Source organism: Tasmannia lanceolata, unplaced genomic scaffold (assembly GCF_043159265.1).
Source record: "Tasmannia lanceolata isolate RefF3 unplaced genomic scaffold, GAP_Taslan_0.1 ptg000013l, whole genome shotgun sequence".
Classification (NCBI taxonomy): Eukaryota; Viridiplantae; Streptophyta; class Magnoliopsida; order Canellales; family Winteraceae; genus Tasmannia; species Tasmannia lanceolata.
In genome coordinates, this window is record NW_027518690.1 from 50072338 (window position 1) to 50097660 (window position 25323).

The following is a 25323-nucleotide window of genomic DNA, read 5'->3' on the forward strand; positions in this document are numbered from 1 at the left end:
AGGTGCTTAAGCTCACCAACACTTTCCTCTCTCTCTCTCTCTCTCTCTCTCTCTCTCTCTCTCTCTCTATATATATATATATATATATATATATATATATATATATATATATATGGGGTTGATGTTTCTAGTCAGCCGACTAGAAAAGTTTTCTAGTCCGTCCGTCAAAAAATCAGTGCGGGCCCACAGTTTTTGTATGATCCGAAGCATTCATTTAATAGGCCCTGAGATGGATAGGGTGTGCCCAAAAAATCAGCTCCATAGGATCATCCCAACCCTACGATTTGTGGAGGTTAAAATGGATGGGTATAAAACTTCACTAATTTGTCCAATTTTTAGCTCCACAAATCGAAGGGTTAAGATGATCCTATGAAACTGATTTTTTGGGCACACCCTATCTATGTCAGGGCCTATCAAATGAATGCTTTGGATCATCTAAAAAACGTCAAATAATGACATGGAAATTGCCAAAAATGATGTGGAAATGTCTCTTTTCTCACAAGTGTGGGAAACTAAATCCCACTATTTTAGTCAGATTTGCTTTCCCGGGAAAACTAGTGAAAAAAAGTGGGCAGGCAGTTTCTCGGGAAACCTTTTCCTTCACAGTTCATGCGCACGTGAACAGGCGCGGGAAACCTTTTCCTACACAGTTTCCCTATATTTCTTTTTCTAATGGTGGTCAGATTCCCGAGAAACCTTTTCTTTTCCTTTCTCGGGAAAACAAGTGAACAGAGCCTAAGAGATCTAAATGCTCAATGCTTGCGAATTACATAATTAACTAATTGGGTGGAAAAGATAACAAAGCACATTTCCTTGGGTTTTGAGCACCGTAAGATAATGAAAACTTTCTCATCTAGTTCTAGGAAAACACAACAAAATTGGGTGGAAAAGCGGAAAAAGGGGTGAAAATATCATTTCACCTATTGAATATGGTAATCTGGAAAATTAGTTGTAAACACTCTAAATCCCATAATCTTTTTCACTTTTTCTATTTGAAGGCAATCTAACCATGACCACAAGTTTCAGCCAGAATTGCCACATCTAACTGAAGTAGGAAAGTTGTGGGGTGAAACAGGGGAGAAGTGATGAGAACTCAGGTTCAGAGATTTGGGAAAAGAGCAAAAGACGGGAATTCAAGTTGAAAAGACAGGGAAGAGGACAAAATTATGAACTTGGCTCTATTTGTGAGAGACGATATTTAAGAAACGACAGTGTGTGGTGGGGCCTTATATGATGTGAGAACCTTTTGGGGGAAAGTGATACCTTATGTCTTTTACTTGTGGGCTTGCGACAAGTGTTGAGAATAGAGATAAAGAGTGGTGGAATAAGTAGTCTATTGTCAGGTAATTATTTGGAATCCAACTAAGGGAACATGAACCATCAACAAAGCAAAAAACAAATTCATTTCAGACTCTATATGGAAATCTTCCATATAGAGTCTATATGTAACAATAATAGAAGTGTCATCCAGTTTGTAGCTTATGCTTTCTATATGCTTTGAATGAAAAGGGTGAGGTGTGTCATAAAATGGAAATAAAGCAGAAAATCCTTTTAGACACCCACGCGCAGAGAAATCCTTTCTAGATGCTTGGAAAGAAAAGCAGAGAGAGAGAGAGAGAGAGAGAGAGAGAGATTTAAATTAAAAAAGAAAACGTAGTGGATTTGCAAGCAAACTGCACCCTGAACCTAGCTCGATTAATGACCATGCTAGCCTTAAAACGTTTCAAAATTTTTGCCCACCATATTTTGTAAATGACAAAATTTTAAACTTATTTTCTTGTGTTTCCGTTTTTTTGAACCAGTACCGTATCAAACTCGAATTTTTGCCATCCCGTTTTTTGGCCAATCGCGTTTTGCTAACTATGGTTTGAATTGAAATGCTGGTCTCTATGTTACTAGGTTCATTGACTCACTTGGTTCTGGTCCGTAATTCACCAACTCCCATAAGAACCTGATTTTTACGCATGGGTTTTTTTTTTTTTTTTTTCATTCCAGTCTCTACCTTACATGGAAGTTGAGAAGTAGATACTCAAAAGTGAATGGTAAAACATATATAAGGAAGTTGGGAGTCAAAATTGAGCATCATATTGAGTATCATTCATGCCAGCTTGTAATTTGCTAGAGCCTGGTCAAATCAGAATAAGTCACAATGAGACTTCCTAGGTCTGTTGTGGTATCTGTTTCTGTACCGGGATCTAGGCGGATCGACTATTCACATTATGAATTAATATTCGTTTAACCAAGTATTTGCTATGAATTAATATTCGTTTACCCGATCATTTGCCAATTTGATGGACAATGCAATAAAGATGAATTTGTGGAAATGGTGAGAAAGCAGCATGTAAATTTCTTTATAGCTATTAATATCTAAAATATGTAAATTTCTATACTCAACTCAACTCAACTAAGCCTTTGTCCCAAACTAGTTGGATAGAATATGTAAATTTCTATATAGTTACTAAATTTTCTCTAGATCGGTATATGATGAACCTTAATATATTAAGATGCAAATAACTTACACTTTTAAGCTATGGAATTACTTCTAAGTAAAAAAAATCATAAAGTAAAAATAAGGACGTATTGTTAACTTGGGAAAATTGGAAGCGCATTACCTGTGCTCAAGCATACTCGTAGATCGGGTAATGATATTGCGGATGGGCTTGCCAAGGATGGGGTGGATCGCGACTCTTTGCTACTCTCCTCTAATACAGTGTTGTAAATATTTTTCGGGTTTTTGTGGCCCTCTTATGGGTGAGGCCTTTTCGCTTTGTCATTGTTGATCTTGGGGATGTCTCGTCCCTTTGTACTCTCTCTGATATAATGCAATTTTCGTTACCTCTTCAAAAAAAATAAAAAATTAAAAAATGGAAGCGCATTCTCTTCATGTTCATAAAATAGGACAGTTCACAATTCCCTGAATCTACATAGAATATACATTTCCCTCAAATCACACCTCCGTAATATACTTGCAAATCTCACGAGAGAGGAAAAAAAGAGAGGCAAAACTCCTTGACTACAATACCAACATCTGCATTAGAAAAGACGAGAACCTTTATACCTGGAGAATTGAACATTATTCAATGTGGTGGTTGCATTTGGAAGGAAGGAGGATCAATGGGCTTCTGATCGATGGGCTTCTTAGACCGTCGGATACATAATATTGATTCTAAAACAAAGACAGTGATTAGAATGACGGCAAGGTTAAACCCATAACCTGCTTTCCATCCATTTCCTGCGCCTCCCACTTGAATGCCAAGGACTATGTTCACAGCCGCTAGGAAGAGCGCAAGCCTCCCAACCCAGTGGTGGTACCAGTTCCAATACCTACGGACCTTAGAGTCTTTCTGAGGCCGTAAGAAAAATGCAATTACCTGAAATAATTTTAGTAAATATAGTCAAACAGGCACACAAACACACACTATACAATGTAAGTGGTGATCAGTGCACACACTACACAATATAAGTGATGATCGGTTTGCACTTTCCATAAAGTTTAAAGGCAGTGGACCATGAAAGATTCTAGGAACCAACTCGAAAGTTTGAAGGATCAATTCACCAGCATGGGGCATTTTGCCAGTGAAATATTTGGGCAGCTAGAATAAAAGTCACTTATGTGATATAATCTGGAAATCATAGGTGCAAAGCATAGTTGATAGAAGGATAAAGAGCCAACGCACTTTTCCTTCCACTTATAAAAAACCATCTGGTAATTAATAGTGTACACCTGTGCCATTCAAAAAGAAAGAAAAAAAGTACACGTGTGTTTTTTTTTTTAAAACAAAGGGTCACTAGAAGTCAGTTTTACCATACAGAGTAGGAGGGAATAATCACGACTTCAAATGCTTTGCATACTGCATACGGAAATGCTTTGAATCAAAGATTGCTCTGAAGAGAAGGTGATGATAGATTGATGATAATTATATCTCTCTAATCTGAGGCATTAATCGAAATTTAGACACCAGTGCTCTAAGCATTACTTATCTTGCAATACATTTTCCTAATTTAGCTGAAGCTATAGAAGTCAACATAATTGCCTCTGGTAAGTTATACGAACTCCAGGGCAAAATGAGACATCCAGAAAATACAAGCTGAGAATGCTAGTGTGAAAAATAAACAACAATCCAATCAGAACTGTCTAATGTTTTAGAACTTCAGCATCTCCAATGAGCGCATGAACATTTCAACCGTGCCATTCAAAAAAAGAAAATGAACATTTCAACTGCTTTCTGTTCCTCCGAAGCCTAGATCCATTCTCTTTCTACAACTGGGAGGGAGAATGATAGAGAGGTTGGAAGAGGAGTTTGGATGGAAGATAGCTCTTCGGAAAAGGAAGGATATGGAAATTGCAGTGGCTTGGGTCCTCGGAAAGAGAGAACCAAAGAATGGTCAGGATAAGATCTCTTCAGTGGAGGAAATCATATCCTACATAACAAACTTAATATTTTCATAGGTGCTAGTATGGAGAGTTTCAGAAAGTCATGGACCAAGACCTCTAGCTAGAATGAAGTGATATCATAAACACAAGGCAAAGGAAAACTCCAAAGTCAACTCCACCACCGCACTTTCCATAAAATTGATTTTTGAGGCCACTCATTGGGTAAACAGGCCCAGCTGGAACTGACAACATGTTTGAAAATGAAAAAGATGAACCTGCTCAGGCCCTATTGGATACTAGGGTTGTAATGAAACCGAGGTGGCTGCCACCCTGAATTTGAGTGTTCTTAAAGGAATTGGGCATGCAGAGTGACTCGGCTAATGTTATATCATAGGCATTTCGTTGTTGCCTGGGGTCCTTGGAGGCTAGTACATGTTGTGGACAAGTTCTTGGATTTGTGTAGTGATCTGAATGGAATATTTTCCCATGTTTTAAGTGGCCAACAATGTTGTCATTTTGTAGGCCAAAGAGGGTGTAAATATGACTGGTTCTTGATGTGGGACAATCCCCTTTTCTAAATCACTGTTTTCTATACTATGATATCATTTCTGTTAGCCTTTCAAAAAGAACAGAAATTATATGAATAAGAGTAAATTTCAAAAAGAAATTGCTTGGAGAAGGGAAGTGGTGGTGAGCTCACAAACCTGAAGAATGAAAAGAACGAAAACAAAAATGCCAAGGCCTCTGTGAACTCTGACATTGGAATGCAGTTTATCATATAGTGAAATTCCAGCCACCACACTTGCAAGCCCGATAAGAAATCCCACAAACTGAATGACTGAATGAAGATAGTACCACAGTGGATCCCAGTGCCGACAATATCTTGCAATAATGGCCCCTATTGGTAGGAGCACACCCCATCCAAATATAGCCAGTGCTCCATGATTCCTCTTCAGCTGATAAGGGTAAGAGGACGAAGCAGAGGAAGTACCTGCAAAAGTAATTTTGGCATAAGTTGCATCTCTTGCATAGTATAGTAGGGTCTCATCACGGAATTAGGTGCTATTTTTTTACTCATTACAAATTCATTCATTCATAAGCAATTAAACAAAACACATGCATGCCAGAAAAGCATAACAGTGATTCATCATAAATAAAATAAAATTTCCATAAACAAGAAGCTGGACAGCTATAAGCAATTTCCATGACAAAAACAGACAAATGATGGCCAGATTGAGGTTGCAATTTCTAAGATGGCTCTCTTTACCCAAACTTTGCTTCTATAGGTAGAATCCTTCAAAACCACAGAGGAATTATTGCAACTGCCTTTTCTAGAATCTCAATCATCTCTTATATATTTCCTAGAACTTCATGCAATTACGTTGGATTTGAGGATTGTTGATGGCCACAACTTAGAAGATCTTTGGGTTGAGTCCGATCCACTCAATGTAATTCAAATTATGAAAGAAAATTATAGATGTCCATGGCTTGCATTGAGTACTCTTAATGAAATATCATTCCTCATGACGAAGCATTCGAGATGGGAGATTACATATGTCTGGAGAGAAAGCAAATAGTGTAACTGATCACTTTTCCAAGTCTGATTTTATTCTTCACAAAAAAGATGCCCATTCAGATATTTTCCATCGATTGTAATTACTTTATTATCAGATGAAAATGATGAGAATGTGAATTTCAGGATGCAATTTCTCTTTTTATTTGATCAATATTCACCATCACTTTCATTTCTGAGACGTTTGATTCGTGCCATAATAATTGGTGACCAGAGTATGAAAACAAGTAAAAACCGAGAGAACATCCAATTTATGTTTGATGAAATAAATCCATGTATAATGTGAGAAATCATCTGCAAAGAGAATGTAAAGGTGAGAACTAGATAATGAGAAAATGGGTGCAGGATCCCAAAAATAGAGTGAACAAGCTGAAAAGGAAAAATACTTTTAATGTTATTCATGTGAGTAAATGGCAATCAATGGTGCTTCCCAAGCTGACAACTAGGTCATACAAAGGTTGGGAAGTTTAAGGACTTGAGTTGGACGTCCAAAGGTAGGGTATTTTTGTCTTTCTACTTTCCTAGTTTTAGTAGGATTAGGAAATCTTTGAAAAGTGCTATAAATTCCCATGCATGTAACGAATTGAGATGGCTATTTGATTATGAAATAAAGATTGAATTTGCTTCGGACTTTTCCTTGTTATCTTTCAAGAACTCTTGAATTTCTTGTTTTTCTTCGTGCTCGTTTTTCTAAATTTTTGAATGCAAGTTTGCATTTAAAATGGTTTGAAAAAACAGTTTTAACCATCCTTAGAAGCAGCCACTTACCTGCTTCAATTTTCCAAAGAAACCCGTATGAAGATCGGCCGAACCAGCCACTTTTCTCGTTCGTTTAACAGCCATCTATCACAACCGATTCACAACATGCCCATCCAAGAGGTTTCTAATCTTCCAGCAGGTATCACCCATCTTCAGCTGACTGGTTCCTCAACCACTACACAATTCAGTAACAAGACACCACCCTTTCTGCTTCAGCCTCTGTTAGGGGCTTCTTCCTTTGTCCTTTTTCCACACCAGATTTGTCACAAAAACAACTTGAGAATAGTCGCACAATGAGCCACCATACAGGCGCAAGCCTTGCAGCCAAAACCGAGTCTCAAACCACTCTCATCTCAGCCCACATCTCCCGGGAACTTGGGGGCACAGCCACCTCCAAAATTCACCTCAAGAACCCATTCTCACATGTATGTCTAACCAAACCTTCCCCTGCAGGTTTGTTCTAACAAACCGAGAACCACACCCTGCCACTCAGCCTCTCAGTTACGCCCAAATTTCAGCTGATCAACCCATCTTATTTCATCCTCTAACCCAGCCACAGCTTCACCACCACAGTAGCCCTCTAACATCAGCCACAAAATTCCACCATTTATTTCTAACTGAGACCACCTCCTTTCTCAGCATTGAAACCCCAAAACAGAATCACCTTGTTTTCACCATCTTTCGCCCAGACACCATCCTTAGCTTAACTGAGGAGCCCACCTTTTCTTCTTCCATTAGTCGAGATCTTTCTGAGCCCTCCTCTATCTTGAAACCGTAAACTCATTCCTTCCCCACCTTGTAACCAAATAACCACCTTTCTTGGATTGTCTTTAACAACCTTTTCTTGCCTTTCTTTTACCCATTATGTTTCTTTAACCCCATGTTCTTTAAAACCATTCAAACCCTCCATTCTTTAACATCCCCAAGAAACCCTTTTACCTTAACCAATTACCCCTTTAATTCAACTATATAGTTTCCTATGCAACCAATCTCTTTGAATGGCTAAAATTCTATCGTGTAATGACCTTTCTAAAATAACCACGTCCCTTTTCAACCATTCCACGCGTGTGCCCTTTCAACAATTCCAACTGCCTTTAAACTATTCCAAGAATCCTTTGTATTCTCATTCCCTCCATGAGCACCTTTAAGCTTCGCTACAAACACCATACATAGGTATTTCTTGAATCTCTTCCTCTCCTCCTTCCTAACATAGCGTAGTGAAAGCTCTGATACCACGTGAAAACTTGTTTCATCTTTTGATGTTCCACCAGTAGATGTGCTTTAATGATTTGTAGAGTTTGTAATAAAGTGAGATGACTAGAATGGGTAATAGAGGCCCGATAACAGGGTATCTCAAATTATCTTTTATATAAGAGCTTCTCATAGTATCGTTCTCACGCAAAAAAAGAGATCCAATACCATTAAAAAAAGGAGATCCAATAGTTGGAAACCCCATTTTTGGGTATAACAACGCGAAAAAGAAACTAGAAGAAGAAGGAGAACTAGGGATAAATATAAACAATATTAACAGAAAATTAAATTAATAATACCCATAGAATATCAATAGAAAAAGAAATGGAATCCACCAAGTATTCACTTCAATTCAAGCTTCCAAAAAAGACCAGTCTTCTCTTCAAAATTTTATAGTTTAAATTCCAAGCCCCCCTTGCACTCATTTTTATAGTGGGACCTTACATTTTTTCTTCTTCAAATGGTACATAGTGGGACCTTACATTGGCAAAGAGAAAATTAAAATAACTCCTAAACAAAGTTATAAACATTGGAAATTAGAACTTATATGGAAAATGAAAAAAACTACAACTTCCAAGCATACTTAAAGCTCTCTCTTTAAAAACTCGGTTGACTCATGGGAGTCCATTGTCAAGAAAAAGAGAGAGATGGAGGGAACCCCTTTTTCATGGAGAAATGTCTAAAATGCCCTTCATTTGCTATGTAATTCTATTTCAATCCTCCCCTTTGTCTTTTGCCAAAAAAATACCCTTTTACCTTTCCTCCAAGTTGATTTAGAACACCCAGCCCTAGACTTGGGTGTCATTATCAAGGTCTTGAGCTGCATCACATTCCCAAAAAATCAAGGACCAAAATGCAACTGAAACAAACTCAATTTGCTTATTCCAAAAATGGAAAATGTGGGAAAGACGATAGGGAAACATAGGGAAACAAAGGAAGACACAGAAGAATCCCAAGGTAAATGCAAGGTAATGCAAGAACCTTGGGTGAAACATGAGGGAAACACCTCTTCCACGAAACAAGTTAAGCAAAAAAATTTATTCATCTATATTTCCCATAGCGCTTGCTTTATGTTCCCCAGTTTTCTTGAAAATTTTCAGTTTTTTTTACTCACATCCACATTCTCACTCTCACCTCATGCATTGCTTTGCACACATCATAGTGGACATTTGTGTTCTAAATAACCTAAACAATTTAATTTCAAGACAGTTAATAAGACTAAATTTTAATCTTTGAATACAATACATTTAATAGTTAGCACACTATATAGAGGTTTACATACACAACTTAATGTTCCACAGAATATGAAGGGTGACATGACATCCACAATTAAAAATATGCATATAAACATGGTAGCAACAATGATGAAAAAGAACCAACCTGCAGAGAAGTCAAACTGAACAGTTGTTTCATCTTCATGCTTTGTTAGATGGCTGTGGCTTGGAGTTGCAGTTCCGAAAGCGAATATAAGTGGTTGCTGAGTAAGAGGAGCTGGAAACTTCAATTGAAAAGCCAAGTATAAGGTGGCCCCGTAAAGAACAACAACAGGTGAAATATTAGTGGTTTGCAATTCACCACCATTCACTATGACTTCCGAAGGAGTCTGGCCACGCAAATAATATTGTTTGATTCTTGCCTTGCCTACTCTATTAATCCAACCCACCATAGCACTGGAACCAACCATCATTCCATCCTTTGAAAATCCAATTCCAACCCATCCAGTGGTATATGCAGCAGATAGTACAACACTCAACATGTTGTCTTGACTCTGAGAGTACTGCAAAAAGCCAACAATGAAACATCAGGAAACATTGCAGCTTGATATGATAAAATACATAGGTACTAAAGCAAGAGATCCGGATTCCTCTGTTTAATACGATGATACTGGTCAGTGAACAACATCCCAAAGGCTAAGCGAAAGAGGCTCACCTCAACAGTCAGAAAATCATTTTCTAACTAGTGAAATTCGTTAAACTTCCAAATTATCTTTTACTGAAGATTCTTTACATAATTCAGTTCTATAAGAGCATCAAGCTTAAAAGACACCAAGATTGTACATAATGCAATTTCATAATAAAAGAGATTACCAATTCCAAGTAATGCAAAGTGAAAAGAATACTTGTATAGAAAACAAAGTTTATTAAGAAATATAGTTGATTTTTTTAATGGTATTAAGAAATATAGTTGATAAATCATTAATGTATCAATCATTTGTCTAATCAACTAGAAGACCTAAATATAACTATGCTAACCCTAGGAAACCATTTGCGACAATGCTCTTGATTTTAACCATATAATGGAAGAACAGTAGACCGTGTAAGATGAATCTTTCAGATAATAATTTGAAGGTTTTCATTTTGACCGTCACTAACATTTAGTTAAAACACACTCCAAAGAACCCATGAAGCATTCTCAAACTGACGAGAAAATAACAACTAAAATGAGGCAGGACCAAAGGGAACACACTAAGTATTGTAGCTCTCTGACCAAATGATGTAGGACAGCCAAGAGAAAGGAATATCTTTAGGCCTTGGGTTCAGACTTAGGCTTACTAGGCTGTGGGAATATGTAAGGGTTAAAGGAGCAGACTTAGATAAGCTTAGGAATGGGAAAATCCAAATTCTTCCAATGCCATCACCATAAAATAATCTTGCTTTTTAGGTACGTATTATTTACCATAGCATGTTATAAAACTAGAACCGACTGCCATATTGAATAATTTCCTCTACTCTTCATCAACCATATACTATAACTCCAATCTCTAATAAAATACCGTCGCCCACAGAACAGGTGTGTTTTTTTTTTTTTGAGCATGCCATTCCCCTACATTCGAGACAATAATTCAATAAAAAATAAAGGCAATTCAGCTCCACAGAAATCACAAAATCCCACATCATACTGGACAAATCACGAATTCTACCTACTCAAAGAAAGAAGAGTTCGAAGGTTATTCATTAGATCATGGTAAAAAAAAAAAAGCAATAGAAAAGTTTTAAAAAAAAACTCAAATTATGCATAATTCACATAAACCTAGTTACAACTCCACGGAATGATCAAACAAAAAGATGCAATTTTGAAACCTATCTCTGGACATTTCTGAACGAAATTAAAGAAAAAGGGAAAAAAAGATTAGGGAATAATAGGATGATGCAGGGTAAATGCGGGAAGAAGCTTACCCTAAGAATAAAATTATTCCAAACAGATTTACAAATGAGAGTAGATGATTTGTTGAAAAGAGAGGGAAAGAAGCTGCTTATATCCGAATTGCAATTATCCGTCTGAGCTTCGGAGATCATGGCAATGGAGAGGATGAGAAGAAGAGAAAAGAAGGGAATGTAAGAAAATCTCTCTTGTATGGCCATTGTTGTTGGATTCAAGAGTGGATATGGAGGGTGTGAAGAGGAGGTATTTAGGTTAGGGATTATGATGATGATGATGATGTTGCGGTTGAGTAGCGGTTGGAAGGTCACGCTTTCTTGAATCTTAAGATTTTGAATCATAATCATCATGTCGGAAGGTTGATGATAGTCCCACTATAACCTTGTCCCCGCCAATATCTGCAACTGCTCTCTCTCTCTCTCTCGAATTAAGCGGGTAAAGATCCTGGTTCGGTTCGGCTCAGTTCAGTTATTAGGGCTGGGAAATGATATCCGCGTTATCTTGTTTTTTTACACTGCCACTGACTCCTGTATTAACTACGCTCTTAAACCGTTGTTGTTACTTTGTTAGCAAGTTGTAAAAGGAGATGGCAAATTCGCACCCCATGTAGGATAATTCGCGTCACTTGTAACGTGAATGGTGGCAGACTTCAACTTTTTTTACTCAAATCACGTTACAAGAGGTGCGAATTATCCTATAGGGGGTGCGAATTTATAAAGTGGAATTGGCCCAGGATTTGGTCATTTCCTTTTTCTTTTCTTTTTTAAGCATTACGCGGGGATTCGAACCATGGTTTTAAATTTCGACCGATTTCGGATTTCGGTGGAGACCAACACCAAAATCACCCAAAACCGAAACGGTCATTTATTTCGGCCGAAATTTCGGTTTTTCCGAAATTTGACCCAAAAAATCTGTTTTTTTTTAATATTAATTTAATATTTCCCCGAAATTTAATATTGAATAAAATATGGAATTTGGGTTTTGTACCAGATTTCGACCGGTACCGCCAAAATTTTAAACCTTGATTCGAACTCACCTCCTTGTCTTCTTGAGCATGCCTCTCAAGGTAGGGTGTTTTGTTCAAGTAGACGATAGTTTCATCCCCTCAGTACCTATGCGCCCCCCTTATAACATGATTTGATGTGAAACGCGGGCCACTTTAACGCTTCCTGACGTCAAATCACATTAGAAGGGGGGCTCATGCGTACGGCAGGGTCGTGAAAATAACATCGTCCTTTGTTTATTTTCTAAGTTAATGGTACTTTTGTCATCTTTCATAAAGTATGGGTAATTCACTACTAATTCTTGTCATTTTCCACAAGAGGGATGCTAGACTCATACGTTCCCTTGCAAAAAAACAAAAAAAAAAGAAGGTAAAATGGCACCCTCATTGAGTCTAGCATTCCTCTTTCTACAATTATGAGACATTTTTATCAAGAGGGACCCCTCCCCTGATTTAGTCATTGAAAATTATGAAATTACTATATGGTTTAACTTTTTGAAAAAATATTTCCAAGAAGTCCCTAAGAACTACACCAAGTTTTTTTTTTTTTTTTTTACTAAAGAAAGGTTCTTTAATCACTTCTAAAATCATGATTTTTTTCACCAAAAAATAATAGATTGTGTTTCACATATTACGAACATCTGCACTTTCATGAGAATACATGTTAATTTTTTGAGTAAATAAGGAGCTCATTGATTCCTGAAATAGCCATTCAATTTGATCCTTCATGAATCGGATCCCATTCTGAGTATTCTTTGGATCATATTTTCAGTGTTAGGGTCATGTTGAATTTCGAACCAGACCCTCTATCCTCTATCGGACTGTCACAAGTCGTGCCGATTTTGGAGAAAGTTAGAATGGTGAATCCATTATTAGTGTAGTTAGGACAAATTAATATCTTATTTGTGAATACCCTAAACTTTTAAATGAGTAAAAGAATACTTGTAAACAAAGAAATTAATCTAAACCGCATACAAGCATCTAGCCTCTAAGATTTGGTTAGTGCCTAATTAGTTAGGATTTTTAGGTTAGGAGAGGAGCTGAAAGAGAAGAAAATAACAAGAGAAAGAGATAATCAACTTAGACTTCGTTCTTTTGAAAGGAGAGAAAATAATTTGGTTTAGGGATCCAAATAAGATCCAAATTAGTTGAACTGTTAAAGCCTTGATAATAATTTCCCTGTCATTACTAGTATTTTCACATTTTCCCGGTCATTATGCTCGATTTTCTATTGAAATTTTCCAAAGAAGATCAACAATCGGGATCCAATTTTGATGCCAACATCTCTATTGTACATATGGCAAATGCATGTATACAGTGATCGGAGTCGTCGATCTGCAAATCCACCACCAATCTGTTTAATGGGCATGGATCCCATACTAAAATTTATCTTGTAATCAGATCGGATCCAAATTAGGACTCTTCATTCTCGCGAATCCGATGATTGACACATGTACATGCAACTTCTTTCAATACTAAAATACCATTTGAAATGACCATAATGTCTCCTGCATAGTGTTACAATGCATGATCTATATAATTTACATACCCTTACCTAATATGTTTGATATCTGAAGTTTCAGATGTTGAAAACAACTTAGGTATTACAAAGCATGAATTTCTATGATCAAAATCATGTACTACTAAGAATGACATAGAAAAACCCGCATTTTTTAAGAAGATAATGGCTAGACCAACTATTTGACATTCTTCTACTCTATGAGGTTTATAAATATTATCTTACTTTCTTGCGAGAACAGCGTTCTTGATGAGCCTGAGAGAATCTGCTAGGTCTTCACAGAGCTGATAAGGATCCGGAATTGCAGATTCGTCTACTGCTAGAACCATCTTCACCTTGTCCATGTAACTCTGGAAATGAATTGTCAGGGCCTGCAAATTTCCATGACATTAATGATTTTTTTTTTTTTTGAAGTAGACACCAATTTTATTGAGGACAAAGGATTACAAATGTAAAAGCGATCATTCAAATCATTAGGAATGAGAGAAAATGAGAAATCCAAACACAGATCTTTAATCTCATCCATGAGATTGGCATGGGAAATGGACTCTGAGAAAACTACAAGTTCTTTTCGGTGGATTTAAACTAGGATAAAACCAGTACTCTGAGACATAATACGCTAAGTCTTCAACGATTTTGTTTCTCCCATTCACTCTAGAAACTAAAAATGTAACATTGTTTCTAAAGAAGAAGAAATCATGACCCAGTTTAAATAATTGGAACCACAAGCTATACCCGACACAACCCAAAACCCATGATTTCTAAACCTGAACGACGTTATTTTCAGGTCGGGTCGATGCGGGTTGGGTAAAACCCAACCCAAGTTGTGACCTTACTGTTTAATAACTACAGCCATACGGTTGTGCAAACGGTGATCTTCTGAGTTATGGCTGTCAACTTCTACAAATAATCGCAATTTGGTAAAAGCAAATGACATATACAAAGGCACACAAACAGAACCATGAGATCTGTCTAACCACAAAAAAAGGATTGTGCATCAATCACGATTATTCGCCAACTAATTCGAATTCAATAATAAGTATTTTGAACTCCAATCGATTGCAAGTATCCAATAATATCAGCAATCTCCTCTGTCTTCTTTATCATTTCATGAAACAATGAGCATTTAACATTAAAAACACAACTAAATTCAATGAATAGAAAATTTCTAACAAATACAATGGATCTTTAAAAAAGTATAAACATTTACAGATGGTTTGTATAACTGTGGGAAGGCATGTGGAAATCTAAATATCTTTATGAGAAGACAGACTTAAAAGTGACATGATATATGAATGGTGATGATATAATAATAATATAGATGATAGGTCATCTAAGGTCCTGGTTCATTTTGGATTTTGAGTCCAAAAAACTGATTATTGGACTCAAAATTTAGGCCCGTTTGTTGTGGATTTTAACAACCGATTGTGATCCAAAACTGATTATTGGACTAAAAAATAAACATAAATTTGGGACCAATAATCAGTTTTGGACTCACAATCAGTTCTCAAAATCCAAAACAAACAGGGCCTTAATTCAATTTTGAGACTAATAATCAATGTTGGACAAAATCTAAAACAAACAGGGCTAAACGAACAAGGCCCAAGTATTTTGATCATTGTATTGCCATTCTGTTAGTATGAGGTGGCAGAAGAAGTGATGCTTTGCTTTAGTGATTGAGGGTGAAATCAAATAGCTTAGGGACTTTCATCCTTGCATTTGACATGGTTACTTGGGTCAGTGATGGTCAGACAAATTGGTATGATGAAACAATAGGATAAAAATGTGTGAAACAACCAGTTACTCCACATAGCTTAAGCTGATGGAGATGGCGTTATTTAATCTTTTATACTTTTAACACTCCCCCTCACGTGTGGCCCCTCTCTCTAGGGTTGGCCTACACTTGGCACCTTTTATACGTTAACACTCCCCCTCACATGTGGCCCCTCTTTCTAGGGTTGGCCTACAGGTGGCACATGTGGCCCCTCTTTTGGCTTTGGCCATTGCATGTGGGTTTTTGCTATCCAGGAGGTTTGAACTCAAGACCTTTGGCTCTGATACCAAGTGAAACAACCAGTTACTCCAAATAGCTTAAGCTGATGGAGATGGTGTTATTTAATCTTTTATACTTTAACAAAATGAAAGACAAAAAAATTAAGATATAAATTGGGCAAGGCAAGGCAAGGCAGTAAAGTAATATTTTGAAAAAGTAAAATATTTTGAAAATATTGAACCAAATCACTGGGCATCAAAACTCGATAAGGTGAAAAAAAAAACAAATATACTCTATTGCTGGACAACATCCTTTATTTAGCCATTTCCTCCTCTAGAGAAATACTTACATGTGGGTGCCCATAAACACTGGGAGCAACATAGGCCATTGGATGACCATAAAAACTGATTTCTTCCATTGGTCCAACAACATTGGAGAAGGACATTGTTGTGTTTGAGAACACCCTATGAGATAGATGAGCTACTGCCTGTTACACGCAAAAGAACAACAAAGACGATTAATGAACAGTCACTAAATTTCTATCACATTTTAAGAGTAGAAAAAAAGGCAAGAGTAAACGAAAAGGCATTCATATAAATCTTTCCAGACATCAGCATTGTTTAGTGCTTAATACACAATATTGATAATGAGAAGAAACCGGATTTATTGCCAATGTTCTTGAGGAAACAGTTACTTTTACAATATTTTGCCATTTTTATAATTTCTCAAGGGATCTTGGGAGTTTCTGAAAAAATTGAGGAAAGAATTTAGTGACCCCTGTACACTTAAATTTAGTTAAGCGTACAACCAACTGATCAGTGGTAACACTTCCAAGTTGTCTGGCCATGATATTCAGTTAAAGGCTAACTAGTCTTTAAGTCAGGTTTTATTTATCTATCTATACAGATGTATACAATACACATACATGTTATATATTAAATAAGTAAATATAATGTTTTATTTGCATATAAAAACTTACAATTAGGATGGATAAAACTCAAAACATGGGTTAATTGTAAAGATGTGGTAGTAGCATTTAGAAAAAAAAATAAAATATATATATATATATATATATATATATATATATATATATATATATATATATATAAGAGAGATCTATAAGTGTCAGAGAGAAATAACATATGGGTCTAGATGCATCATAGCTATAGTAGTCTATAGTCTATACCACCACGCTCAAACATGAGAAAGCCAACGTAATTGTATTCAATCGTAATTAAATTCATCTTCTAAGTAGAAAATACCTTAATGCCAAGGAAATTTACTACTCCAGAACCACTTGCAAATGTGAGGAGAGATTCATAAGAGTGTTTCTTTCGATCTGTAATGGCTTTTGCTTTGCGAACATAATCCAGAGGATCGTCCTGTTTAACCAATGAGAACGGTAGGAGAACGTAGCCGACCCAATTGCCCCATTTTGCATCAGCATTGTCCTTCTCCATCATGTCAGCCAATGCCTGTTTATTGTTTATTTAGAGGAAAATTTGTAAAGGGTATGATGGTCAGTTTAGAAAGACTAATGATGCTTACCAATTTGAGGCAATATGAGGTCAAAGTGTATAAACCTGCCATTCTGAAAGTTGCCAAATATGTATTTGCAATGGAATGGAAGTAGGAGTTTTTTTTTTTTTTTTTTTTTTATCATATTTAAGAGAATGTTTGCAGTTGAAAATTACTAGCTTAAGAGATCATGTGATAAATATGATGATTGCGTAAAGAAAATTAAAGGGGTTAACAACTCCCCACCAAAGTCTGGTTTGGTAGCCCACAGACTACATTAGCTGAAGGATTAAGAGTCACTAATTTCCAGATGGAGAACCACACAATACATGATGGGAGCAATCACTTTGGTCAGCGGAAATCATGAAGACTGCATACCTTTTGGTAGCCAGCAGACTACCATTCCTTTTTCATTCTTTTCATTTGGGCTCTGTTTCTTTCGATGTAAAATGGGTGTAAAATTTGTGTCATGCCCATATTAAAGTGGAAAACAAGTGTAAATGTGTAATAGTTGTTTTACGTCGAAAGAATCAATGGGGAAATTTTTTACACCATGTTTAAAAAAAATTGCAGCATTCATTTAATATTTTTAACTGGTAAATTTGAAAAGACAAGTAGGTCTTCTTATGAAATCACATATCAGGTGGGAGAAAACTCACATGAATACCAGGTGCCGACCTTATGTTAACAAGAAGGGTCGCCCTGAGGCGAATATTTTCCGGAAGATTGTGTTTTCCATTGTTCCCTGCTTTATTGTTATCTGAAATGAAAAATTGATCATTACTGAGGAGCGCCACAAGTAATGCATAAATATGCACCCCATGCATCCATGGGGGCGCACACAATGAATCAAATGCATCACCTTCATTTACTTAACTACGTAATGTTGTGAAAACTGTCGGTCTAAGGTTAGATGCAAGAAAACAAGAAATTAAACAGAAAAAAGTCTAGAACACAAAAGATTTACGTGGTTCTTCACATCATACAAGCCAAGGTGTAATATACAGGCAGGGTGATCACAGAGCTTCCACAGTATGGAAGTGGCTAACATTCCTCAAACAATAATTATCTGGTGTTTGGAGTTTGGACACATAATACAGCATTTTCTGGTTTTGGACATCTGGTTTGTACAGATGGGGGCCACCATTCAGTGATTCACATTTGTCTAACGGGCCCCACCATTAGTTTGCTGTTTTTGGTGGGTAGGGGGCATCCAGAATGAAGAACACCAGATGAATGGTCAAGATCAGTACACATGTGCAATGAATACCAGATTAGAGCCAACAAAAACAGTGGAAGAAACTGAAAATAAAAAAGTAGAAATGTATGTTAGAGCAAAAACTCACCGTATCTTCTGTTGAGGTAACGAGTAAGACCGGCAGATGTAACTCCCAGCATAACATCATTTATAGTCTGTAAAATTAACAGATAAAGAGGAAGAGAAAGCGTAAACAAAACAGGTGAATTCTAGTCTACTACTTCAGGGGCATATGGTCATTTAGGCCATGTTTGGCTGCCATGAAATTTTTTTCCATGGAATTTAGTTTATCATGTAGTGAGAGAGGACTATGGAGAGTGGGAGAAGGGGAGAGTAAAGTGGGCAGGAGGAAAAGGTGAGAAAACGCTGAAAAACAAGGAAATGGAAAATGGGCTCACATTATCAGTCGGCCGACCATATAACCTCTCTGGTCTGTTGACCATAAACAGAGTAGGGCCCACCTTGTTTGAGTGATCCACACCATTCATTTGACGGGCCTGACATATTCGAAGGTTTAGGATGGTTCTTTTGGGCACATCCTATCTATGATTAGGGCCCATCAAATGAATGGTTTGCATCACCCAAACAACATAGGCCCACTGTGTTTCTTTCTGGTCGAGAGACAAGTTGACCAAAAACACTTTTCACAAAGGTAAACTCTCGTCAAAATACAATTTATTTTCTACATACATTTTAGCCATTTTTTACCCTCTGCTCGATCATGCATTGCATCCCAAATATTCGTCTGCAACCTTGCTAAGCCCTCTCTCACCACTTGATAAACTAATTTTTCATGGAGAAAATATTCATCTTTGCCAAACATGGCCGTGTAAGTCAATGTATGGTTAACACATTGGTTGGACTACGTCAACGCATAGGGAGTCCCTGCACATACAGCATGAGGACTGAGGAGGCCATCCCCCCACCCCCCCCCCCCCCCCCCCCCCAAAGTGCAAATCCCTTTTTGGTTTATGACTTTACATGCATGCTTAGCTAGTTTAGTGGCTTTACATGCATGCTTAGTGGCCATGGCCCCCCAATGACCAATTTAGGCAAGTGTAATTTGTCCGGCCCCCCAAGTGTAAATTCGGCTCCGCCCCTAGGGAGCCCCAACCAGGCCACCAAGGAATCTTCTAGATTTGGTCATTAATTTAAGGCTGTCTCTTAAAGCCCTTTAAACACTACACGACAAAGGTGGGAGCGCATGTTTATCAAAAGATTGGAGAGGTGCAAATATCAAAACGAGGGTTTCAAAAAACGAAACGGCACACGTACCGAATTCATACCGCTTTTCACCATCTTAAAATCGTCCAAGCTCAAAGTCCAATGCACGAACCGCTTAGGGTGGAACTCAACCCCCTCCACCCCTTTCAAAGGAGTCTCCGTATCCTTCAAGAATAAAAAGGTTGCTATAAACAGCAAAACATCCACCATGGTATTCCAAACCAGCCGGAAAACTGCCCATACTCTTGCCAGAAATGGCAAAAAACCGCTCCTCTTGCGGAGCTCCATCTTCCCGCCGGGTATAGTGGGAAGCAAATTGGGATCGGACGATCTTCGAGTGCACGCGAGGAGTAGCGAGATGAGAGAGGTGCCATCACCGAGAGAGTGGTGAATTCGGAAAATAGCCGTGGACTCTGCCTCTTTGGTTTTAACGTTGAGGATGTGGAAGTCCCAGAGCGGTTTTGAAAAGTCGAGGCTTGTTTTGGTCAGATCGGAGGCGTAGTCCTCCACGAACTTGTCTGGTGATTCCATGTTCGGATCCAGATCCGGCACGATTACGTGGTTTTCCAAAACCACCTTTGTCCGAACCCATTTGCCGTAGGTCCGATCGTCCAGCACCTGTTTTGTTTTTTCATATGTAAGTCATGGATTCATAAATGGCGGGAAACCTACTGTAGAAAGACAATAATACCCTTCAGAGGGCTGGTTTGATATTACAATCCAAAACACTAACCCTTGACGAGAATAGAGATGCAAACCAAGAGAACCTAGATACAATATCTAACAAAAAGTGAAGATCTGAAGAGCCACATTAGCCCCTAATATTCCAGGAGGTCTATCATCCTTAGACTCTAAAAACCCACATTGGCCCGCTAACCCCGTGCGATTGTGATCCTTTGTACAGTGGGACCCACAGAGGACTCATGGACCAATTCCAGGAAAACAACGCGTATGAGGTTTCAGATTTTGTGGCCCATCCATGTGGGCCCCACAAATATGCGGCGAGTCCAATGTGTCGTCACCCTTGACTCAAGTATTCCTTGATCTTTCCAACCTTAATCCGACGGAGGCTGCTAAGGTGAGGGTTCGGATTTTTAAGAAAAACTAAATGGGGTGAAGAAGCTTGAAATGGGCGGATGGAAGTATCATTTCCTTTCTAGAAATTTTGTAAGAAGCTTTTCATGAAATTTTTATGCAAATAATTGAAAATTTAGCTAATTCTTTGAAATTTAAAATTAACAAAACAAAATACACATAGACCTCCAAAAAATAGTTAAACGGATTGGAATAGACACACTTAAATTTATGCAAGACAGCCACATGGTTTTGTCCAGTAAGGTAAAAAGTAAAAGTAGATCAAGTAAGGGCCCATTTGGATACCCCTTGGATTTGGATTTGGAGTTCGATTTTGATTTCCAAAATCCAAGGATTTGAAATCCAGAATTTTAAAATTTACAAATTTATAAATAATGCCGTTTGGATGACAATGTATAGATTTGGAATCCAAATCTAAATTAAATTTTTTTTTTGTTTGGATGCTCTTTGGATTTGAATTTGAAATCTAACAAAACCAAAAAGCCCTAAAATACTTGATATAGGGGCATTTCAACCATTTTCCATGATCTAGGGGTATTCTAGTCATTTTACCCTATATGGGAGTATTTTGATCATTTTTATGTCATAAGAGTGTTTTAGTCATTTTGCACGACTCGGGGGGTATTTGGTCATGTTCACCCTGTATAGGTGTATTCCGGTCATTTTGCATGACCCGGGAGTATTCTAGTCGTTTTACCTAATATAGCGTATTTTATTATTTTTATCTCATAAGGGTATTTTTAGCTATTTTAGTCATTTTTCATGAGCCGTTGGTCTTTTTTACTTGATATAGGGGTATTTCTAGTCATTTTACCTAATATGACGTATTTTTATCATTTTTATCTCATGAGGGTATTTCTAGTCATTTTAGTCATTTTTCGTGAGCCATGGGTATTTTTACTTGATATAGGGGTATTTTAGTAATTTTTAATGATATTGAGGTATTCAAGTCATTTTACCCTATATGAGATTATTTTAATCATTTTTATGTCATAAGGGTATTTTTAGTCATTTTGCACGACTCATGGGTATTTATTCATTTTTACCTGGTATAGGGGCATTTCGATCATTTTGCCTGACCCGGGGGTTTTCTTGTCATTTTACCTAATACGATGTACTTTGATCATTTTTAATGTCATGTGAGTCATTTAGTCATTTAACACTTCTTTAGTATATTTTGAGCATTTCAGATCTAGATTTATAAATAACCTTTAGCAGAAAGGATTTATGAATCCAAAAAATTACACTAACATGAGGAATTTGTAAATCTTGTGGATTTCACTCAAATCCAAATCCAAGCGGGGTATCCAAACGGGCCCTAAGAGAACTTGAAACGGTGCAAAAGGCCTAAAATTATGTGTGCCAATACCGATTCAGACTAATTAGATAGCATAGAACAAGAATGCTAGTTGCAGACGCACGGTTTACAGATAGGCACATCTTTGGGCCGAGAACGGTTAGGCTATTTTGGACAGTCTTCAAACAAAAAACAGCAGGCATCGATGACATCCATGGATTAATTTTAGGTCGTGCAGTCAGCATTTATCAACATAGAAACAGAAAAAAAATACTAATATTAGCACTACCATGTTTTGATAATAGAACGAATTCACCTTGTCTTTTCTTTTTTAAAGAAGCTGGTGAGAAAGAATTCACCTAGACTTCGGCAGCTGGTTAAATAAAAAAGACAAGGTGAGTTCGTTCCATTATCAAAACATTGTAGTGCCTCTACATAGACAACTATTTTGGTTTCATTTTGAGTGCATCTGGAGCACAAAAAAGGACAAAAAACTTTCCATTTTGACCTGATTCCACATACCAAATATGTTTCTTATCATTTTGTTGACTCAAAATCAAGTTCTGGAACGTTTCCAAACCCAATCAAATGCCATATTTGCGTCAATCCGATTAAATAAGGGTTGTGTCTGTGTCCCATATGTCACACTTCAACGGAATAGCGTCATCTATCATATCCGTTGATCCAAATGGGAACCATCAGGCCGGCCAAATGGGTCCTTGGCCCATGATCCTCTTTGCTGAGTCCTAAACCAGCTTAACGGATCTGATCAACCAGTATTTGGATGTTTCCGCTTGAGCAGTACGAGATGATATTCTCAGAGGGGGAGTGTGCATGTACACGATCAGATCCATTGATCCGAAAGGGAACCATATATAGGTCCGGCCAAATGGTCCTTGACCCATGATCCGTTATCTATAGGATATGCGTGAGGAATGGGACCAAGATCATGCGGCCCACATTGATGCTCTACAAGATTAACGGTCTCGATAGAATCCAAAAACTGCCGTTTACCCTTGATCTCGATCTCAATATAGAGATTATATAGGGCGTAAGCCCTTATAGCCCTCAATATAAGAATATTAACTAAACAAATGACCACTTCACCACAGAATATATATTAATAAAAGCAGACGGAAATAAAGGAATAAACATAGGTTTAGTTACCTGTATGCTTGAGAAACGAGGGTGGCGAATCAAAGTAACCTCTAATCCCCCCTTAACGACGTTAACGTCAAATTTCTTACAGCAACCCATGATGGCGATGATGTAGCAGTTGAAGTGAGGCTGGTGAAACAAACGGGCGGCTGGACTTAACGGCTGTTCATCCTCCTCCGTTAAGTCCCCGTTATCCATCCCCTCACGTTCTCCTTTTGGTGACCCTTTTTTCTTGGGTATTAGAAGGTCTTTCAGGGCAGCTTTCTTTCTATATCTTACTCCTCTCACCAAATCCATAGGGTAGTTAAAATTTTCTGATTTGGTTTTGAATTTAAGAGCTTTTTCAGGAGATTTGATCGATTCTGCGAGTTGTTTTCTGCAAGCAGCTACTGGAGCTCCATGTTCTTCTTATAAAAACACGGATTCGAAAGTGACACGTTGGATTTTCTCTACGTCATTTTTCATTATAATTGATATCCGCACTCCGATGTTTTGATATTGGCACTCCTCACTTTGTTTTAACACTTATCTGATACGATACACACCGTTGCCGCGTGCCCATTTATGGCTCGCTTGAAGAAACTGGTTGCATGGGCCATTGGATGCACATCACCTTAAGTGCATTTATAATGGGACAATGATAAATCCTCACCCCCTTTAGGATAATTCGCACCCTTGTCACTTTGAAAAAAAAACACGTTACACTCTGCCACATGCCCCTTTAATGGGTTGGGTTAGAGTTGCGCAGCGAGCGTGCCCATTTATCATCGTCGTTATAATGGCGCTGAAAACATTAAAAGCAAATGATGTGGATCCAATGGTGGAGCCCTTGCGAACGTTTCTACAACGGCTCCTGTTGGTTTAGCATTCCTCAAGTTATTAATAGGCAATAAGTAAATAAATTAATAAATTCACATTTGCCGAATTATTATTGCAAATAGGCAACATGCATGTGAACATGAACATGTATGCTTTTATGCCTAATATTTAGGAAAAAATAACCAATAATAATGGAGAGCTTACGGCCTTGTTCGGATTGCAGGAATTTTCTAAAAAAGTTGGGAAATATCACTATAATTTCCTACTTTTTTACTTTTTTTTACACATGAAAAAAGATAACTTAAGCCAACAATATTCAATTTTATTTTGAATGGTAACAATATTCAATTTGTACAACCTCAAATTTAGCCCAATTCATATTATTTCAGTCTAAATTGTGAATCCAAACAGGACTGAATGTACGAGTGATATGAAAGCTTACATTTATAAGGGCTGCTGATACGGGCAGTACCATATTTTAATAATTGCACAAACTCAGCTTGTCTTTTCTTATTTAATTACATTCTGAGTGCTTTCTGGGAATTGTATTAAATTTTGACTGGTTAAATATAAAAGACAAGGTGCATTGATGCCATTATAAAAAAAAATCTTAGTGCCAATATCAGTGGCTTATTCAATTTTTTTTTTTGAATGGCTTATGATCAATGAGGATCAATTTATAGCTCTTGCCAATACCAATGCAAATCTAAATTAATCTAATAATCGATTATATTCTTATTTCCGAGTTTCATAGCTGTACTTACAGTTACAGCTTTTTCATCCTCTCCTCAGAAAACGTGCAACCATCCTTTTCTCTCTTTAGTGCAAATCGTTATTTTTCACCAATACACAGAAAACTTTTTTAGGCTCAGTGTGAGCTCAGAAGCGATTACGGCAAAAGAAAGTGACCCTAAACTGAGTTCTCGACAGGGAAAGGAAATGTTCTGTCCTGTTTGGTACATAATCACTTTTGTGTAGCACCCACTACGAGAAAAGTGAGATTCACGGTGCATATGCCAAATGTCGGTTACGCTTACACCGACGCTTTTAGCTAGCATGAAATAGTAAGGCCACGAGTGAAGAGTTGATGGGCACGACCATGAAGTAGTATGGACACCCATCTTGATTATCGGTTTCGAACAATTTATATGTAGATGGTAAGCTCCATTTGCACGACAAACTCATATTCTTGCATTTTTCATATGCATTTTTTGAATTAATTAGAGAATATCGAAAAGAGAGGAAGAATGGAAAATATATTTAACATTTTTTTTAGTCCCAAAGAAGGCCTCCCATTTGTTATCTTTACGAGGCAAAAATGA

At 37.4% G+C, this 25323-nt stretch overlaps 2 protein-coding genes across 4 annotated transcripts; both read right to left on the reverse strand.

Annotated features, from left to right (window-relative positions):
• Positions 1–2494: 2494 nt before the first annotated feature.
• On the reverse strand, positions 2495–11631 carry LOC143889325 (Cytochrome b561/ferric reductase transmembrane with DOMON related domain-containing protein). Of its 3 annotated transcripts, none has more exons than XM_077393505.1 (5): positions 11135–11631; positions 9339–9735; positions 5080–5366; positions 3059–3371; positions 2495–2838 (listed from the first exon to the last, which is right to left on the reverse strand). In XM_077393505.1, exons 1-4 carry the CDS (start codon positions 11465–11467, stop codon positions 3078–3080), a joined length of 1311 nt encoding a protein of 436 aa, XP_077249620.1. In that variant the 5' UTR covers positions 11468–11631; the 3' UTR covers positions 2495–2838; positions 3059–3077. The 3 variants fall into 3 exon arrangements, with proteins under 3 accessions (XP_077249620.1, XP_077249621.1, XP_077249619.1); XM_077393506.1 differs by having other exon boundaries at positions 2496–2812; XM_077393504.1 differs by lacking the exon at positions 2495–2838 and having other exon boundaries at positions 2858–3371.
• A 1945-nt stretch (positions 11632–13576) lies between these two features.
• Positions 13577–23588, reverse strand: LOC143889326 (wax ester synthase/diacylglycerol acyltransferase 11-like). Its single transcript, XM_077393507.1, has 7 exons — positions 23192–23588; positions 19684–20250; positions 18497–18563; positions 17810–17910; positions 16895–17107; positions 15982–16119; positions 13577–14010 (listed from the first exon to the last, which is right to left on the reverse strand). Exons 1-7 carry the CDS (start codon positions 23477–23479, stop codon positions 13861–13863), a joined length of 1524 nt encoding a protein of 507 aa, XP_077249622.1. The 5' UTR covers positions 23480–23588; the 3' UTR covers positions 13577–13860.
• Positions 23589–25323: the final 1735 nt, after the last annotated feature.

Excerpts from the sequence above, each read along its gene's own strand:
- LOC143889325 (XM_077393505.1), bottom strand. The coding sequence starts at position 11,467 with ATGATGATTATGATTCAAAATCTTAAGATTCAAGAAAGCGTGACCTTC. Across the intron at positions 5,367-9,338 it reads TCAGTTTGACTTCTCTGCAG|GTACTTCCTCTGCTTCGTCC; the intron begins GTTGGTTCTTTT and ends TTACTTTTGCAG. Across the intron at positions 3,372-5,079 it reads TCGTTCTTTTCATTCTTCAG|GTAATTGCATTTTTCTTACG; the intron begins GTTTGTGAGCTC and ends AAATTATTTCAG.
- LOC143889326 (XM_077393507.1), bottom strand. The coding sequence starts at position 23,479 with ATGGATTTGGTGAGAGGAGTAAGATATAGAAAGAAAGCTGCCCTGAAA. Across the intron at positions 20,251-23,191 it reads CTCGTTTCTCAAGCATACAG|GTGCTGGACGATCGGACCTA; the intron begins GTAACTAAACCT and ends AAAACAAAACAG. Across the intron at positions 17,108-17,809 it reads GGTCGGCACCTGGTATTCAT|GCATTGGCTGACATGATGGA; the intron begins GTGAGTTTTCTC and ends AACAATAAACAG.